General features: G+C 37.2%; 1 protein-coding gene across 7 annotated transcripts in view; it reads left to right on the top strand.

Moving 5' to 3' along the window:
* The window catches only part of PGAP1 (post-GPI attachment to proteins inositol deacylase 1), a 120,198-nt gene that overhangs the window by 86,929 nt on the left and 13,880 nt on the right, over positions 1 to 19,389 (top strand). For all 7 annotated transcript variants that reach the window (XR_010122194.1, XM_063644856.1, XM_063644854.1 and 4 more), the window contains 3 exons: positions 599 to 692; positions 17,947 to 18,037; positions 18,778 to 18,975. Coding sequence is in view for 6 of the 7 variants with exons in the window: in XM_063644856.1 (XP_063500926.1) it covers positions 599 to 692; positions 17,947 to 18,037; positions 18,778 to 18,975 (383 nt within the window). In the remaining variant the exon portion in view is untranslated. The remainder of the gene's footprint in view (positions 1 to 598; positions 693 to 17,946; positions 18,038 to 18,777; positions 18,976 to 19,389) is intronic.

Here is a 19,389-nt window from a genome sequence, read left to right as displayed (position 1 = left end):
AAAAGTTAATAAAGCAATTAACATTTTCTCATAACTTGTTATATATGAGTTAATATTCTGAATGCCTTACACAAATATGCATGTCTAATCCTAATAAGTACCTATAAGGTACATACTAGTATTGTCCCCATTTACTGATAAAGACATAGAGAGGGGAAGCTAAGTAACTTGCCTATTATGTTTTAAATTATGCAAGTTAGTTGGGCTCTCATGCCTGAATTTCTTTGTCTATAGAATAGGGATAAGAACTACCTCAAAAGATATTGGGAGAAGGACATGAGATAATGCATATAAGATGTTTACTGTCGTGCCTGGAGCGTATTAAATAATCAGTGTGTCCTGAAAAACAGTTTTGTAGTATATGCTACTCAATTATATGTTCTATTATGCCTTTGATGAAAAATTCAGATACATTTTGAGTTTGCTATGTATTTTCAACATTTATTTTACTTAGAGTTTTTGATACTTATTACTGGAAATATCTTTGTGGCCATGTCAGGTATAAATTGAAGAGCAACTTTTAAATTTTATGTGAAAGTACACTTATTTCATTAACATGAATATTCAGGAGTTGCCCACTGACTTACCTGTTTTTTAGGTAGTTAGATTTCATGGTGGAGCTCTTCCTGCTTATGTTGTATCTAATATCCTTCTTGCTTATAGAGGACAATTATATTCTCTTTTCTCAACAGGTAAGAATGCTTCTAATTTTTAAGTTACTTTTGTTATGAATATTAAAGTAGAACAACTATTAGTTCCACATATGTGTTTATATATATAATTCTATTATATTGAATCAGGAGACATAATTAGGAGAGTTCTTAGAACTCCCTTTTTATTATTTTTATTATTTATTTATTATTTTATAATTATGCCACATAATAGTAGCTACTATTCTGTTCTTGAAAACTCCAAAATAGCATGTGATTTTTTGATGAGCCTTCTCTGCATCTTTATTACTTTTCCACTATCAACCACCAATCCCAAATAGTTTGAGGAAGCTAGTCCAGAGACCTTCAGTTTGTGGTCTTAAGACCTGCAAATTATTAACATTCTCTTAGCTTGTCACTTTTGTATCAGTGTCGTTTTTAATGGAAAGAATAATTTTGAGTCTAATCAGATTAATTAAGTCATTTTTAAAAATACATATAGGAATCAAGCAGTGTAATTATCTTCATATAATAATTTGCTAGTATTTATGACTTAAAAAGGGGCAAAACATTTAACCATAATACACATCAAAAAATTAACAATAATGCCCTAATATTATCAAATGCCTTTTTTTTTTTTTTTTTTTTGAGACGTAGTTTTGCTCTTGTTGCCCAGGCTGGAGTGCAATGGTGCGATATTGGTTCACTGTAACCTCCACCTCCCAGGTTCAAGTGATTCTACTGCCTCAGCCTCCCAAGTAGCTGGGATTACAGGCACCCGCAACCATGTCGGGCTAATTTTTGTATTTTTAGTAGAGATGGGGTTTCACCGTGTTGGCCAGGCTGGTCTTGAACTCCTGACCTGGTGATCTGCCCGCCTCAGCCTCCCAAAGTGCTGGGATTACAGGCGTGAGCCACCGGACCCGGCCTCAAATTACTTTTTAAGAAGTATTTTATTTTTAATTTATTTGGTTGATACATAATTGTACCTATTTATTGGGTACATGTGATATTTTGACATGTGATATTTTGACACATTCATATAATGTGTTAAGATCAAATCAGGATAACTAGGATATCCATCAACTCAAGCACTTACCATTTCTTTGTGTTGGGAACATTCCAAATCTTCTAGCTATTTTAAAATATACAATAAATTATTAACTATAGTCATCCTGGCCGGGCGCTGGCTCATGCCTGTAATCCCAGCACTTTGGGAGGCCGAGGCGGGCAGATCACCTGAGGTCAGGAGTTAAAGACCACCCTGGCCAATATGGTGAAACCCTGTCTTTACTAAAAACACAAAAAATTATCCAGGCTTGGTGGTGGGCACCTGTAATCCTAGCTGCCCGGGAGACTGAGGCAAGAGAATCGCTTGAACCCGGGAGGCAGAGGTTGCAGTGCTATCAAACGCTAGACCTTATTTCTTCTAACTGTATTTTTATACCCATTAACCATTCTTTCTTCATCCCTCCACTCCTCTTTACCTTTTCCACCCTCTGGTAACCATCTATTCTCTAGCTCCATGAGATCAACTTTTCAAATTCCCAGATATGAATGAGAGCGTATAATATTTGTCTTTCTATGCCTGACTTATCACTTGGCATAATGTACTTCAGTTACATCCATGTTGCTGCAGATGATAGAATTTCATTCTTTTTATGTCTACATAATATTCAGTTGTGTATATATTACCACTTTCTTTATCCATTCACTTGTTGATGGACTTTAGGTTGATTCCATATTTTGGCCATTGTGAATAGTGCTACAGTAAACATGGGGATGCAGACATCTTGTTGATAGACTGATTTCCTTTCTTTTGGATAATATACACAGCAGTAAGATTGCTGGGTCATATGGCAGATCTATATGTAGTTTTTTGAAGCACCTCCAGTCTGTTTTTCATAATGGCTGTACTAATTTACATTTGTACCAATTGTGTACTAGCATTCCCCTTTTTCCGTATCCTCATTAGCACTTGTTATTTTTTGTCTTTTTGATAAAAAGCCATTTTAACTAGGGTGAGGTAATATCTCATTGTGGTTTTGATGTACATTTCACTGGTGATTAGTGATGTTGAACATTTAAAAAAATATATCTGTTGGCTATTGGTATGTCTTTTTTCTTTTTGAGATGGAGTTTTGCTCTTGTTGCCCAGGCTGGAGTGCAATGGCTCGATCTCAGCTCACCACAACCTCCACCTCCCGGGTTCAAGCGATTATCCTGCCTCAGCCTCCCAAGTAGCTAGGATTACAGGCATAGGCCACCATGCCCAGCTAATTTTGTATTTTTAGTAGAGACATGTATCGGGGAACCTGCCCCGATAGTCATGTAGGTTCTTTTCTATTTTCCCTAAGTGTCGGCTGGCTTGAGAAATAAAGGGAGAGAGCACAAAAGAGAGAAATTTTAAAGCTGGGTGTCTGGGGGAGACATCACATGTCAGTAGGTTCCATGATGCCCCACAAGCCGCAAAAACCAGCAAGTTTTTATTAGGGATTTTCAGAAGGGGAGGGAGCGTATGAATAGGGTGTCGGTCACAAAGATCATGTACTTTACAAGGTGATAGAATATCACAAGGCAAATGGAGGCAGGGCGAGATCACAGGACCACAGGACCAGGGCGAAATGAAAATTGCTAATAAAGTTTCGGGCACCATTGTCATTGTTAATATCTTATCAGGAGACAGGGTTTTGAGAGCAACCGGTCTGACCAAAATTTATTAGGCGGGAATTTCCTCTTCCTAATAAGCATGGGAGCGCTATGAGAGACTGGGGTCTATTTCACCCCTACAGTCTACAGACCATAAAATACGGCCACGCCCAGGGGGCCGTCTATAGACCTACCCCCAGGCGCGTATTCGCTTTCCCAGGGATGTTCCTTGCTGAGAAAAAGAATTCAGCGATATTTCTCCCATTTGCTTTTGAAAGAAGAGAAATATGGCTCTGTTCTGCCCAGCTCACCAGCAGTCAGAGTTTAAGGTTATTTCTCTTGTTCCCTAAACATTGCTGTTATCCTGTTCTTTTTTCGAGATGCCCAGATTTCATATTGTTCAAACACACATGCTCTACAATTTGTGCGGTTAACACAATTATCACATGGTCCTGAGGCGACATACATCCTCCTCGGCTTACGAGATGACAGGATTAAGAGATTAAAGTAAAAACAGGCCTAGGAAATCACAAGAGTATTGATTGGGGAAGTGATAAGTGTCCATGAAATCTTTACAATTTATGTTTAGAGACTGCAGTAAAGACAGGCATAAGAAATTATAAAAGTATTAATTTGAGAAACTAATAAATGTCCATGAAGTCTTCACAATCCACGTTTTTCTGCCATGGCTTCAGCCAGTCCCTCTGTTTGGGGTCCCTGACTTCCCGCAACAGACAAGGTTTCTCCATGTTGGTCAGGCTGGTCTCGAACTCCTGACCTCAGGCGATCTGCCTGCCTTGTCCTCCCAAAGTGCTGGGATTACAGGTGTGAGCCACCACGTCTGACCATCCATTGGTGTTTCTTCTGTTGAGAAATGTCTGTTCAGATCTCTTGGCCACTTTTAAAATTAGAGTATTTGTTTGTTTTGCTGTTGAGTTGTTTGAGTTCCTTATATATTCTGGTTATTAATCCTTTATCAGATGGATAGTTTGCAAAATTTTTTCCCAGCCTTTGGCTTATCTCTTCACTTTGTTGATTGTTGCCTTTGCTGTGCAGTAGGCTTTTAGCCTGATATAATCCCATTTTGCTTTTATTGCATGTGCTTTTGAGGTCTTACCCAAAAAATTTTTGCCCAGACCAATGTCCCAAAGCATTTCTCCAATATATTCTTGTGGTAGTTTCATCGTTTTGGGTTTTAAATTTCAGTCTTTATTTTGATTTAATTTTTGCATATGATGAAAGATAGGGATCTAATTTCTTTCTTCTGCATATAAATATCCAGTTTTCCCAGCACCATTTATTGAAAAGACTATCCTTTCTCCAATGTATGTTTTGTTTGCCTTTAGTGAAAATTAGTTGACTGTAAATGAGTGGATTCATTTCTGGGTTCTCTATTATGTTCCATTGGCTTATGTATCTGTTTCATGCCAGTACTAAACTGTTTTGGTTGCCATATCTTTGTAGTGTATTTTGAAGTCAGGTAATGTGATTGCCTCCAGCTTTGTTCTTTTTACTCAGGATTTTTTTGGCTATTTGGGGTCTTTTGTGGTACCATATGATTTTATGATTGTTTTTTCTATACCAGTGAAGACTCTCATTGGTATTTTGATAGGGATTTCATTGAATCTAGACATTGCTTGAGATAGTATAGACAGTTTAACAATGCTAAATCATTCAATCCATGAACATAGATGGAATTGCTATTTTTTTGTGTGTCTTTTTCAGTTTCTGTCATTGGTGTTTTATAATTTTTCACCATAGAGATATTTTACTTTGGTTACATTTATTCCTAGATATAATTTAATTGTAAATGGGATCACTCCCTTGATTTCTTTTTTTTGTTTTTTGTTTGTTTGTTTGTTTAAAGCTGGGTGTCTGGGGGAGACATCACATGTCAGTAGGTTCAGATGGAGATGGAGTCTGGCTCTGTTGCCCAGACAGGAGTGCAGTGGCACGATCTCAGCTCATTGTGAACTCTGCCTCTGATGTTGAAGTGATTCTTCTGTCTCAGCCTCCTGAATAGCTGGGATTACAGCCGTGTGCCACCATGCCCAGCTAATTTTTTTGTATTTCTAGTAGAGATGGGGTTTCACCATGTTGGCCAGGCTGGTCTTAAACTCCTGACCTCAAATGATCCACCTGCTGCAGCCTCCCAAAGTGCTGAGATTACAAGCATGAGCCACTGTGCCCAACCCTCTTGATTTCTTTTTCAGATTTTTCACTATTAGTATATAGAAAGTTACTGATTTTTATATGTTGATTTTGTATCTTGAAACTTTTACTGAGTTCAAAAAAACCAATTTTAACAGTTTTTTTTGGTGGAGTTTTCAGGTATTTTTTAAATCTAGGATCATGTCATCTGTGAACAAAGATAACTTGACTATTTCTTTTCCAGTTTGGATGTCCTTTTTTTCTTTCTCTTGCCTAGTTGCTCTGGCTAGGACTTCTAGTACTCTACTGAATAAGTAGTGAAAGCAGACATTCTTGTCTTATTTAGATCTTAGAGGAAAAGCTTTCAATTTTTTTTCCCATTTTGTATAATGTTAGCTGTGGGTTTGTCATATTTGGCCTTTATTTTTTGAGGTATGTTCTTTTTATATTCAATTTGTTAATAGTTTTTATCATAAAGGGATTTTGAATTTTGTCAAATGCTTTCTCAGCATCTATTGAAATGATTTTATACTCCTTATTCTTGATTCCATTTGTGTTATTTATCACATTGATTGATTTGTATATATTGAACTATCCTTGCATTCCTAGGATGAATCCTACTTCATCATGGTGAATGATATTTTTAACATGTTGTTGAAGTCAGTTTGCTAGTATTTTGTTGAGGATTTTTGCCTTTATGTTCATTAGAGATATTGGCCTGTACTTTTCTTTTTTTGTTGTATTAGTTTCTGGTTTTGGTGTCAGGGTTATGCTGGCCTCATAGAATGAGTTTGGAGTTACTTCTTTTTCTTCAGTGTTTTTTTGGAATATTGACTAGTATTGATATTAGTTCTTTAAATGTTTGATAGATTTCAGCAGCGTAGCCATCGAGTCCCATGCTTGTTTTTGATGGGAGACTTTTTATTACTGCTTCAATCTCATTACTTGGTTTTTGTTTGTTTGTTTGTTTGTTTGTTTTTAGACAGAGTCTCACTCTATTGCCCAAGCTGGAGTGCAGTGGTGCAATCTCAGCTCACTGAAACCTCCTTCTCCCAGGTTCAAGTGATTCTTGTGCTTCAGTCTCCCAAGTAGCTGGGATTACAGGTGTGTGCCACCACACCTGGCTAATTTTTGTATTTTTAGTAGAGGCAGTGTTTCATCATGTTGACCAGGCTGGTCTTGAACTCCTGACCTCAGGTGATCTGCCTGCCTCAGCCTCCCAAAGTGCTGGGATTACAGGGGTGAGCCACCATGCCCAGCCTCATTATTTGTTATTGGTCTGTTCAGGTTTTCTATTTTTTTTTCTTGATTCAACTTTGGTAGGCTGGATGTGTCCAAGAATTTATCCATCTCTTCTAGATTTTCAAGTTGTTGGGTTAAATTTGTTTATAATATTCTCTAATGATCCTTTCTATTTCTGTGGTATCAGTTGTAATAACTCTTTCTTTGTCTCTGATTTTATTTGAGTCTTCTCTCTTTTTTTCTTAGTCTAGCTAAAAGTTTGTAGATTTTGGTTAACTTTTCAAAAAAGCAACTTTTCCTTTTGTTGATCTTTTTGTTTTTCCCTGAAGCTTGTTCATAGCTGATGTATTTTTTTCAGTCTCAATTTCTTTTATTTCTGCCCTGATCTTTATTATTTTATTCCTTCTACTAATTTTTGTTTTCATTTGTTCTTGCTTTTCTAGTTCCTTGAGATGCATCATTAGGTTTTTTATTTGAAGTCTTTCTACTTTTTTGATTTAGGCATGTATTGCTATGAACTCTCCTACTAGAACTTTCTTTATTATATTCCATAGCTTTTGGTATATTGTGTTTCCATTTTTATTTGTCTCAAGGAATATTTTAATTTTTAAAAAATTTCTTCATTAGATGGAGGCTCGCTCTGTCACCCAGGCTGGAGTGCAGTGGTACGATCTCGGCTAACTGCAAGCTCCGTTTCCCTGGTTTACGCCATTCTCCTGCCTCAGCCTCCTGAGTAGCTGGGACCACAGGTGCCCGCCACCATGCCCAGCTAATTTTTTGTATTTTTAGTAGAGACAGGGTTTCACCTTGTTAGCCAGGATGGTCTCGATCTCCTGACCTCATGATCTGCCCACCTCGGCCTCCCAAAGTGCTGGGATTACAGGCGTGAGCCACCGCGCCCGGCCAGGAGTCAAATATTTTTTTAAAAAATTTTAAAGAGTTTTCAGAGAAGATCCACACAGTCCAGTTGGTCATTCGTTTCATTAAGTTTTGTCAACTTAAATAACAAACAGAGAGAGGCTCTCTAAAGGAAAATGATGTTTATTTGTAATAGGGCATTGCAATGGGAATATGTGTGCTACAGTAAACTTATGCATATTCAGGGAGGTAAAGGACGACAAAGGTTGTTGAAGGAAAAATAAAAAGGATTACAATTGTTTTGAAATGATTATTCTTGGCTACCAGGATGAATAACAAGGGTGATGCCAGTTTGAGGTTGAGCAGGTAGTTGCTGGGCAGATGTCCTCAGAGACTTTTTTTTCTGTATAAGGTTGAGATGACCTTTGTTCTAGGTTGCAGTCTTTTGTGTTAGTTTTATTATCGAGCATAGAAGTGTGAGAACTCTCTGTTCTTAGCCTTCCTCAGCTCTATCTGTCAGGGTTTTTTGTTTTTTTGTTTGTTTGTTTTTGTTTTTTAACACAAATGACTCCATGTTGATTCTGGCCAGTTTCACATTTTCCCCTTTTGATTAAGATATTTCTCCAAAAGCGTCACTGATCAATCACCCCATAGTTAGATTTTGATATCCCTTGGTGCTGGAATAGACCTGTCCCAGGTTGCTGGTCTAATCCCACATTGTAATGATTGGTGACTAGGAGTCAGTGTCATAAACCTTTTAGCCACATTTGAGCACTGAGGGATGGTTGAAGGGAGTGGCTCTGAGGCTAAGTCTACCTGGAGTCCATTATTAAGTTCAGTTTAGTTTGTTCCATAGTCTTTTGCCATCATTTCAAAGTGCTGGGCCAGCATTAAGCTGTTAGGAGTTGTATTTCTACAAAAATTTAAACAAGTTAACAGATAGAGGAATGCTAGTGATTTTCGTACATTGATTTTATATCCTGAAACTTTGCTGAAGTCGTTTATCAACTGAAGGAGCTTTTGAGCCGAGACTATGGGATTTTCTAGGTATAGAATCATGTCATCTGCAAACAGAGATAGTTTGACTTCCTCTCTTCTATTTCGATGCCCTTTATTTCTGTCTCTTGCCTGATTGCTCTGGCAAGGACTTCAGAAAGGCAATCCCATTCACAACTGCCACAAAAAGAATAAAATACCTAGGAATATAGCTAACCAGGGAGGCAAAAGGTCTCCACAATGAGAATTACAAAACACAGCTCAAATAAATCAGAGAAGACACAAAGAAAAACAGAAAGTTTAAAAAGGGAAAATACAAAGTAAAATGATCAGTTTGCATAATAGTTTTGAACCATGAACCTAGGCTTAAACACAACCAGTTGAATACATCAAATGACCATTATCCTTCAAGTAAAAAAGGTCACTAAGAAGGGTAAGGGTCTCATGATATGAAGTCTTGTTCTGACATCTTAGGAAAAGCTATCTGAAGAGGGAAAGTGTCAACTTCTCATCCTGGTTTGTAGTTTGAATGACTCTGATTATGACATCAGGTGCCTTGGTGAACTTTTTGTGTGGCCCATACATCGAATATGAAGTTTATTTCTTAAAATGCATCTAGTTTCAGCTTATAGGGCTTTCAGAACAAAGCAGTTCTCATTTTTAGTAATTCCATGGAAGAAAGTTGGATTGGAAGAATCTAGAAGAATGCAGGATCTAGTCTAGTTTACCAAGTAGTATAGTCTATCAGGAACTTGAAAACAATGAACAGAGCTACATTCTAATAACAGGTGTATTATAGCTTTTATTTAGAAACATAATTTTTTTCTCTCTACATTGATCACATAGCAATCTCAGATTTAAAAACCTTGAGGGCTGGGCATGGTGGCTCATGCCTGTAATCCCAGCACTTTGGGGAGGCTGAGGCAGGTTGATCACCTGAGGTCAGGAGTTTGAGACCAGCTTGGCCAGCATGGCAAAAACCCCATCTCTACTAAAAATACAAAAAAATTAGCCAGGCATGGTGTTGTATGCCTGTAATCCCAGCCACTCAGGATCCTGAGGCATGAGAATCGCTTGACCCCAGGAGGCAGAAGTTTCAGTGAGCTGAGATCGTGCCACTGCCCTCCAGCCTGGGCAACAGAGCGAGACTCTATCTCAAAACAAAACAAAACAAAACAAACAAAACAAAACACACACACAAAAAAAACAAAAACAATAAAAACCTCTTGAGGTTTTTAAGGTCTTAAGGTTCCTAGGCCTGCCAGCAGTTGACAGTTTTCATTTACTCACTATCAGGCTGGGAACCCTTAAAGTCAGATATTCTGTGCATCTTCTCAAATATAACATTTTTGATAAAGCCTTGGTAATATAACTAACATTCAATACAATATTTCCAGTTGTGTCCTGTTATAAAGAGAGGCCAGATTTTTATTGGACTTATGAAAAAAATCATACGGCCATAAGAATACTCAGATAGTTTCCAAATTTTGTAGGAACCAAGTAGAGAAAAAAAGCATATGATTCCATCTTTGTTCACAAAAGTATACTTTACCAAATTGCCTGCTAAGAGATAAATTTTCCTTAAATCTGGAAAATAAAACCTTTAAGTGAAGAACCAACATTTCAAATAGAAGTCATAAAAACACTATCAGTTGGTCAATCTTATGTAAATAATTTTTGTTCTGCTTGATTTTGATTAGCAGTTTCCTGAGCCCATCAAGTTTTTTCATCAGGGTTTTAGAAATTTTTATTTAGTTAATTAATCTTAAATTTATCAGAAATCTGTGTTTAAGAGTGCTTATTGGACAGGTGTGGTGGCTCATACCTGTAATACCAATGCTTTGGGAGGCTGAGATATAAGGATTTCTTTTTTTTTTTTTTTTTTTTTTTTTGGTGACAGAGGCTTGCTCTGTCGCCAGGCTGGAGTGCAATGGCTCGATCTAGGCTCACTGCAACTTCCACCTCCCAGGTTCAAGTGATTCTCCTGCCTCAGCCTCCCCAGTAGCTGGGACTACAGGTGCCCACCATCACACCCAGCTAATTTTTTTTGTATTTTAGTAGAGACAGGAGTTTCATCATGTTGCCCAGGCTGGTCTCGAACTCCTGAGCTCAGGCAATCCACCTGCCTCGGCCTCACAAAGTGCTAGGATTACAGGCGTGAGCCACCGTGCCCTGCTGATATGAAGATCACTTTTGAGGTCTGGAGTTTGAGACCAGCCTGGGCAAGGAGGCCCCGTTTCTACAAAAAAAAAAAAAAAGTTTTAAAAAAATATATTAGCTGGGTATGGTGGCACATGCCTGCAGTCTTAGCTATTCAGCAGGTTGAGGTGGGAGGATCACTTGAGCCCAGGTGTTCAAGGTTGCACTGAGCTACAGTTGCAACACTGCACTCCAGCCTGGGCAACAGAAAGAGACCCTGTCTTTTTTTTTTTTATACTTTAGGTTTTAGGGTACATGTGCACAATGTGCAGGTTTGTTACATATGTATCCATGTGCCATGTTGTTTTGCTGCACCCATTAACTCGTCATTTAGCATTAGATATATCTCCTAATGCTGTCCCTCCCCCCTCCCACCAACCCACAACAGTCCCCAGAGTGTGATGTTCCCCTTCCTGTGTCCATGAGTTCTCATTGTTCAGTTCCCACCTATGAGTGAGAACATGCAGTGTTTGGTTTTTTGTCCTTGCGATAGTTTACTGAGAATGATGTTTTCCAGTTTCATCCATGTCCCTACAAAGGACATGAACTCATCATTTTTTATGGCTGCATAGTATTCCATGGTGTATATGTGCCACATTTTCTTAATCCAGTCTATCGTTGTTGGACATTTGGGTTGGTTCCAAGTCTTTGCTATTGTGAATAGTGCCACAACAAACATACGTGTGCATGTGTCTTTATAGCAGCATGATTTATAGTCCTTTGAGTATATACCCAGTAATGGGATGGCTGGGTCAAATGGTATTTCTAGTTCTAGATCCCTGAGGAATCGCCACACTGACTTCTACAATGGTTGAACTAGTTTACAGTCCCACCAACAGTGTAAAAGTGTTCCTATTTCTCCACATCCTCTCCAGCACCTGTTGTTTCCTGACTTTTTAATGATGGCCATTCTAACTGGTGTGAGATGGTATCTCATTGTGGTTTTGATTTGCATTTCTCTGATGGCCAGTGATGATGAGCATTTTTGCATGTGTTTTTTGGCTGCATAAATGTCTTCTTTTGAGAAGTGTCTGTTCATGTCCTTTGCCCACTTTTTGATGGGGTTGTTTGTTTTTTTCTTGTAAATTTGTTTGAGTTCATTGTAGATTCTGGATATTAGCCCTTTGTCAGATGAGTAGGTTGCAAAAATTTTCTCCCATTCTGTAGGTTGCCTGTTCACTCTGATGATAGTTTCTTTTGCTGTGCAGAAGCTCTTTAGTTTAATTAGATCCCATTTGTCAATTTTGGCTTTTGTTGCCATTGCTTTTGGTGTTTTAGACATGAAGTCCTTGCCCACGCCTATGTCCTGAATGGTATTGCCTAGATTTTCTTCTAGGGTTTTTATGGTTTTAGGTCTAACATTTAAGTCTTTAATCCATCTTGAATTAATTTTTGTATAAGGTGTAAGGAAGGGATCCAGTTTCAGCTTTCTACATATGGCTAGCCAGTTTTCCCAGCACCATTTATTAAATAGGGAATCCTTTCCCCATTGCTTGTTTTTGTCACGTTTGTCAAAGATCAGGTAGTTGTAGATATGTAGCATTATTTCTGAGGGCTCTGTTCTGTTCCATTGATCTATGTCTCTGTTGTGGTACCAGTACCATGCTGTTTTGGTTACTGTAGCCTTGTAGTATAGTTTGAAGTCAGGTAGCGTGATGCCTCCAGCTTTGTTCTTTTGGCTTAGGATTGACTTGGCGATGCGGGCTCTTTTTTGGTTCCATATGAACTTTAAAGTAGTTTTTTCCAATTCTTTGAAGAAAGTCATTGGTAGCTTGATGGGGATGGCATTGAATCTATAAATTACCTTGAGCGGTATGGCCATTTTCATGATATTGATTCTTCCAACCCATGAGCATGGAATGTTCTTCCATTTGTTTGTATCCTCTTTTATTTCATTGAGCAGTGGTTTGTAGTTCTCCTTGAAGAGGTCCTTCACATCCCTTGTAAGTTGGATTCCTAGGTATTTTATTCTCTTTGAAGCAATTGTGAATGGGAGTTCACTCATGATTTGGCTCTCTGTTTGTCTGTGATTGGTGTACAAGAGGCCTTCTCAAAGGGAGAGAGGAAGAACAGATCTAAGGAGGAAATGTGGCAGAAACAGAAACTCTGGACAGTGTAGAGGATGGCTGTTAATGAAGCAAAACCTTTTCCAATTTTCTGAGGAAGTGAATATTTCAAGAAAGCCTTGCCGCTTTTACATAGGGGACCAAATTTTTAGTTTTGCATTAGTGTATCTTTAATATCGAAGCTTAATCTTTAGAAAGACACAAATCTCTTTTATAGCCAATTTGATCACATGCAGAATTTTCTTTCATAAAGTCACCTCATCAACTTTTTTCATGACTTACTCAGACCTTTGATAACATGCTTAGCCTTTCTGTCTTGTCCAAATATTTCCTATTTCTTAAATAACCAGTCATTTTACTTTAGGACAAAACTGGATCACATAAGTTGTTCTTATAAAAACTATTCTGTTTTGTTTTTAACCTTCCTTACCAAAAACACATTCTCAGCCCATAACTTTATTCACATCTCTCTCTTACTTACTGGTTCCTTTCTATCTTGTTTCTATTTTTTTCTAAATCTATATTTTGAAACAACCTTTAAGTAACATCCAAATTAGACAAAATTATTTTTTCTCAATAAAGAACACATTTGTATGCCTTTCTTATAATTTTTCTCATCAATAATACATTATTTTTATATATTTTATATACATTAATTGGAATTGTTATTATAAATTAATTTCTATTTTTAACTAGAAATTTAACTCTTAGTAACCTTAAATTTAACAAGTAATTTGAACTGTCACTTATTAGTATTTAATAGATGAGAACCAGCTTATTTATTAAAGATTTACTTAAGTTGCTGAACTAAAAGACACTTGGGTTAATTAGTATATAATTTATATGAGTACTCATTTATTGAAGCCAATCTGAATAGAATTTCTTAGGAGATTTTTGGCCAACTATGCCAATACATGTACATATGTATAAATGTACCTGAACATATATAGACATACTCAAAAGCCTTATAGATTTCATTTTGGAATTTTAATTATAAAGTAGTAATACAAACTCACTGGTTTATGAAAGATAATTAGATTTTAATTATAAAGTAGTAATACAAACTCGCTGGTTTATGAAAGATAATTAGATCCAAATTACATTTCTGACAAAATTGGGCCCCTATTTGTAATTAAGGCTGTGGAACAAAATTTGGGGTAAAGTAGCCTGTAGGATGCAGATCAAGTAAAATATTAAATTAGGCACACAGAAAACCAAAAGTAAATTCCCTAGAAAAGACATGTCTAACCGACAGAATGTAAATTCTATAGAAACTCGGGTCCTCAAACCACAAAGACATTTGTCTTTATACCAGGGAAGACTTGCCAGAAACGACAGAAGGTCTTCTGTCATCCCAGGAGAGATGTAAGGTCCTTTATTTACCAGATCCAGAATAAAGTCAAGAGGTTCTACCTTGATTTTAGAGGGAGAGAGAGTCTTGGCCTGACAAAAGGTGTGCCGTGGAAGCAGAGAGCTCCAGGGGCTCAAGTGAGTACCACACACCAGTTCTAAGCACCACAAACTGTGTCCGAAAGTAATCCAATTCCAAGTCCTACCTCTGGACACTCTTCATGTCAACCTAAATAACAAACAGAGAGGGGCTCTCTAAAAGAAAATAATGTTTATTTGGGAATAGGGTATTGGAACAGGAATCCACAGGTCATAGTAAATTGTTTGCGTATTCAGGAAGATAAAGGAAGAAAATGGGTGTTAAAGAAAAAATTAGGAGGATTTACATAATTGTTTTGAAATAATTATCCTTGGCTATAAGGATCCATAACAAGGGTGGTGGCAGCCCAAGGTTGGACAAGTAGTTGCTGGGCAGATGTCCTCAGAGAAGTATTTTTGTGTGTGTGTAAGGTTGCAGTGGCCTTTGTGCAGAGTTGTGGTTTTTGCAGAGTCTTCTGTGACAGTTTTGCTATTAGGTATACAAGCATGAGAACCCTCCCTTCACAGCCTTCCCTGGCTCTATTTGTCAGGGGTTTTTTTGTTTTTTTTTTGTTTTAAAAAAAACAAACAACAAAAAAACAGTGACTCCATTTTGATTCTGACAACTTTCATTGTCAGAACTGAATTGTTTCTTTATCTGTAGGGTCTATTCTCCATCTCGTTTTCTCCCTTTATAATTTATCAAATAAAACTTTTTTATACTTTTGCATTTTCTATGTTTGGAGTTTACTGATTCCATCCCCTTGGTGGAGTTGAACATGTTTTTCTATTTTCTATAAATTGATAATTAGAGCTATAGGTGTGATCAGATTCAGGTTATTTCCCACCGATCCCCATCCCTGTTCTTTTTTTGCTGTTGCTGCTGCAAGAATCATTCATAATATGTATACTTCTAATAAGAGACACTCACTCCCTAATTTCCTTCCTTGCCATCCTAGTTTGTTTCCTTTTCTTTCTTCCCTTCCTTCCCCTCCCATCTCTTTTTTTCATCTTCCTCTTTCCCTCCCTTCCTCCCTTCCTTCCATTTTTCCTTCCTTCCTTCTGTCCGTCCATCTGTTGTTCGTTCCTCCTTCCCTCCTTCCTTCCAAGAGCCAATGCTTCATTGCTGCCTTTTCATCCTACATGTGGCTAAACAAGACAGATGATTTCTTAAATTTATCATCCCTCTCTCCCAAATTTGCAAGAGTTTGGGATCCTCTTAAGTTTTAAGACATCCCCAAGAAAATTCCTCACTTGTTTTCTCCATTTTATACCCTGGCACTTGAAGTTTTCTTCCTATAGTCTGAACACTTCTTAAAATGTAGAGCCTGATCTTGTTCTCCATTCTGTTCCTAGTGCCTAAGATAGTGCCAAGCACACAGTAGGCATTTATTGTAATATTTGAGCTGTATCAACTGTGTCAGTTAGATCCTGGCATACTGAATGGAATAATTGAGATTTTAATGGACTATTTCAAAGGTATATGCAAGGTTAAGAGAAACCAACAAGAAATGATAAGATGCTAAACTAGTAACAGAGCCATCTGGTACTCCAAGTTACCAGGACAAGAGAAGGAACAAACCTAGAGGGCTGTAGGAGTGGATAACATTCCTGGAGCTGTAGCCTTAGGTGCAGGAACACTACAGCCACTGGCAACCTGTGGCTCAGCAGGAAAAAGATGAGGAAATACATACACTAACCTTATTTTCTCCTACCCTCCTATCTGCTGATACCTCTAATTCCTGAGCTTACCTAGAAGCCAGTCCATAAAAGTCAGCCTCCCAGACTTCAGGAAAAAGTGAGGGGTGGAGAATGGATCTGGAGAAGCAGATGTAGAAACTGTAGTATAATGGACAAAACCTTCCCTGGAGTATAGCAGTTATTACAGTTTCCCAGGAGGCTAAAGCTTTGTTTCGTTGGGCTTGGGCAGTGATTAAGGGAGGCAGGAGCAGGGAAAAAAGAGTTTGGCCTGAATATATTAAAGCAGCAGTCCATAAATCCCCTCCGCTCAAATCTTTCTACAGCTACTTAGTGCCCTTCAGTTACTTTTATACAACTTCAAGTCTGCCTTTAGTGTTAATTTTAACCTGATTTAACCTATATTCCAGGAAGAGGTAAGCAATATTCAGTTGATCTGTGCCAGACCCAGCCTTTTAATTAAGAGATTATTCCGGCTGCGTGTGGTGGCTCATGCCTGTAATCCCAGCACTTTGGGAGGCCGAGGCGGGCGGATCACGAGGTCGGGAGATCGAGACCATCCTAGCTGACACGGTGAAACCCCGTCTCTACTGAAAAAAAAAAAAAAAAAATTAGCCAGACCTGGTGGCACGTGCCTGTAGTCCCAGCTACTCGGGAGGCTGAGGCAGGAGAATGGCGTGAACCCGGGAGGCAGAGGTTGCCGTGAGCCAAGATCGCGCCACTGCACTCCAGCCTGGTGACAGAATGAGACTCTTTCTCAAAAAAAAAAAAAAAAGAGAGATTATTCTGACACTATGACATCAACCAGACTTGAGTATAAATGTCTATCTTGTTTCGAAAGTCTGAAAAAAGTCTCGTTTTTCTTGGTTTCAACTGACTTGATAATTGATTCTCAAACATATAGAATGTACATCTAGGGGATATTTGATGCTGGTTAATCTAGAGGCTTTAAGTATTGGCTTAGGTATCCAGCCAATTAAATATGTAGTTCTGAACCAAGGATGCTTATCAAAAATCACCTGTGGGTTATACCCACTAGAACGATTATAATTTTAAAGAGACAAATAATAAGTTTTAATGAGAATGTGGAAAACCTGGAACCCTCATACACTGCTGGTTGGAGTGTAAAATAGTGTCACTACTGTGAAAAACAGTCTGACAATTCCTCAAATGGCCAAATATAGAGTTATTGCATAACTCAGCATCTGCATTCCTAGGAATATAACCAAGAAAAATGAAAGCATATATCCATACAAAAACTTATATGCAAATGTTCACAGGAGTATTATTCATAACAGCCAAAAAGCAGAAATAACCCAAATGTCTGTCAATTGATGAATGGAAAAATAAAATGTAGTATAATCATACAATGGAATAAGAGGAATTTGATTAAAAAGAAATTAAATGAAATACTGGTATATGCTACAACATGGATGAATCTTGAAAAATGCTAAGTGAAAGGAGCCTATCACAAAAGACCACGTATTATGATTCCATGTACATGAAGTGTTCAGAATAGGCCTATCTTTAGAGAAGGAATGTAGATTACTGGTTGCCAAAGGATGGGAATTTGGGGGGTAATAGTTGAAAGAAAACTTTCTTTTGTGGGTAATGAAAGTGTTCTAAGACTGTGGTGATGGATGTACAATTCTGAATATACTAAAAACCACTGAATTGTATATACTTTAAATAGAAGAATTATATCAGAGTTTTGTCCCATAAAGCTAATTTTTTAAATCACTTGTGGAGCTTTGTGAAAATACAGCTGGTGAAACCCCAGCTTTGACTTCCTGAATTTGTTTTTACAAGTGATTGAATGTGTACTCTAATATAAGAACCATTGAATTACAGCTATTTTTAATCTTTCAAGAAGAGTCTCTGTGATAGTAATGAAGACCCTTGCTTTCTCTGACATAAAATATGTTGCTGTTATACAGAACGTGGGATATAGTGTATCTCATACTTAATTACTGTGAATTGCATGTAAGTAACTTTTTTTAAATCACCAGGTTGTTGCTTAGAATATGCTACCATGTTGGATAAAGAAGCCAAACCATACAAAGTTGATCCTTTTGTAATTATCATTAAGTTTCTGTTGGGGTAAGTTTTATTATCTGTGATAATGATTTTAATTGTGTTTTACATGTAAGATTTTATTTGGCTCCGTAATGCAATATAAATTTTCATACAGATTTGGCAGTTGACTTGTTTCGTTAAATGAGATTTTTTTTTTTCTCTTAGGCAAAGGTCTAATAAGTATGTCAATGTCTACTTCAGTAGTATAATTTCAAAAGTAATTATTCACTTTATGTATATCAGTCTAAACTTAGACTGCCTTTAATGTTTGTAAATAGGTGTATATGGTCCGTGATCTGTGAGTATCCTAGATTCAAATGCAAATCATTACAGGGTATTGATGAAACAGTGCCTCTCTGATCACTTTTAAAAGTATATTTTAGACCTCTCTACCCTAGTTAACATTCCATTCTTAATTTAGTCACATTTTCAGATTTTTGGTTAAGCATCAGTATGTAGATCTTTTTTTGCATCATTACAACTAACTTGGCTTTCTAAAAAAAAAAAGAACATATTACTTTCTACTAGGATCAACAGAGAGTAGTAAAGCTATACTGAAACGCAGATCTTCGAAGATCAGTAGGCTCACTTGGAAAATAAATGACTTGTTCATACAAAGAATTAAAAATTTGTTTTTCAGTATAATTATAAATTAAGTATCATGGAACTTTAGAGACTCTCTTGAATAGTCAGACACCTCAAATATTAAGTCCTTAAATTTCAGTTGTTGGGTTTTTTGCTTTTATATTTTCTTTTCTCCGCAGGTATAAATGGTTTAAAGAATTGTGGGATGTATTATTGTTACCAGAATTAGATGCCGTCATTTTAACTAGTCAGAGTATGTGTTTCCCCCTGATATCCTTGATTCTCTTTCTGTTTGGAACGTGTACTGCCTACTGGAGTGGCCTACTGTCTTCTGCATCTGTGAGACTTCTTTCTTCATTGTGGCTAGCTTTGAAAAGGTAAAGAATGAATGATTAACAGCTTTCTTATTGCTTTAAGAAGAAATATATGTTCTGATAAGGAACCTGAAATTAATTATTTTTACTAAACTATTTTCTAAGGAAAAATATATAACTAGTGAAGGTATGGGTTAATGTTCAAAGTTATGTCTGTGAAAGCTAATCATTTATTACAAGTTAAATGTTACATTTGATTTTGACCTTAGCGCTCAAGAGTTAATAAGAAAAGTTTGACAAATTACACAGATAGTTTTAAATTTCATGGTTGTGAATCCTTCCCAGGAGGGATTGTTTCTCCTATAATACTGCTTTTATATGCTGACTTCTGTATTGAAACCAGGGGGCAAGAGACTGTAATCCAGATATTAGGATCAGATTAGATGAGATGTATAAAAGCTCCAAAAACATTGCCTA

The sequence above is a fragment of the Symphalangus syndactylus genome, chromosome 8 (genome assembly GCF_028878055.3).
Source record: "Symphalangus syndactylus isolate Jambi chromosome 8, NHGRI_mSymSyn1-v2.1_pri, whole genome shotgun sequence".
Taxonomy (NCBI): Eukaryota; Metazoa; Chordata; class Mammalia; order Primates; family Hylobatidae; genus Symphalangus; species Symphalangus syndactylus.
This window is presented reverse-complemented; position numbering and strand designations above follow the sequence as displayed.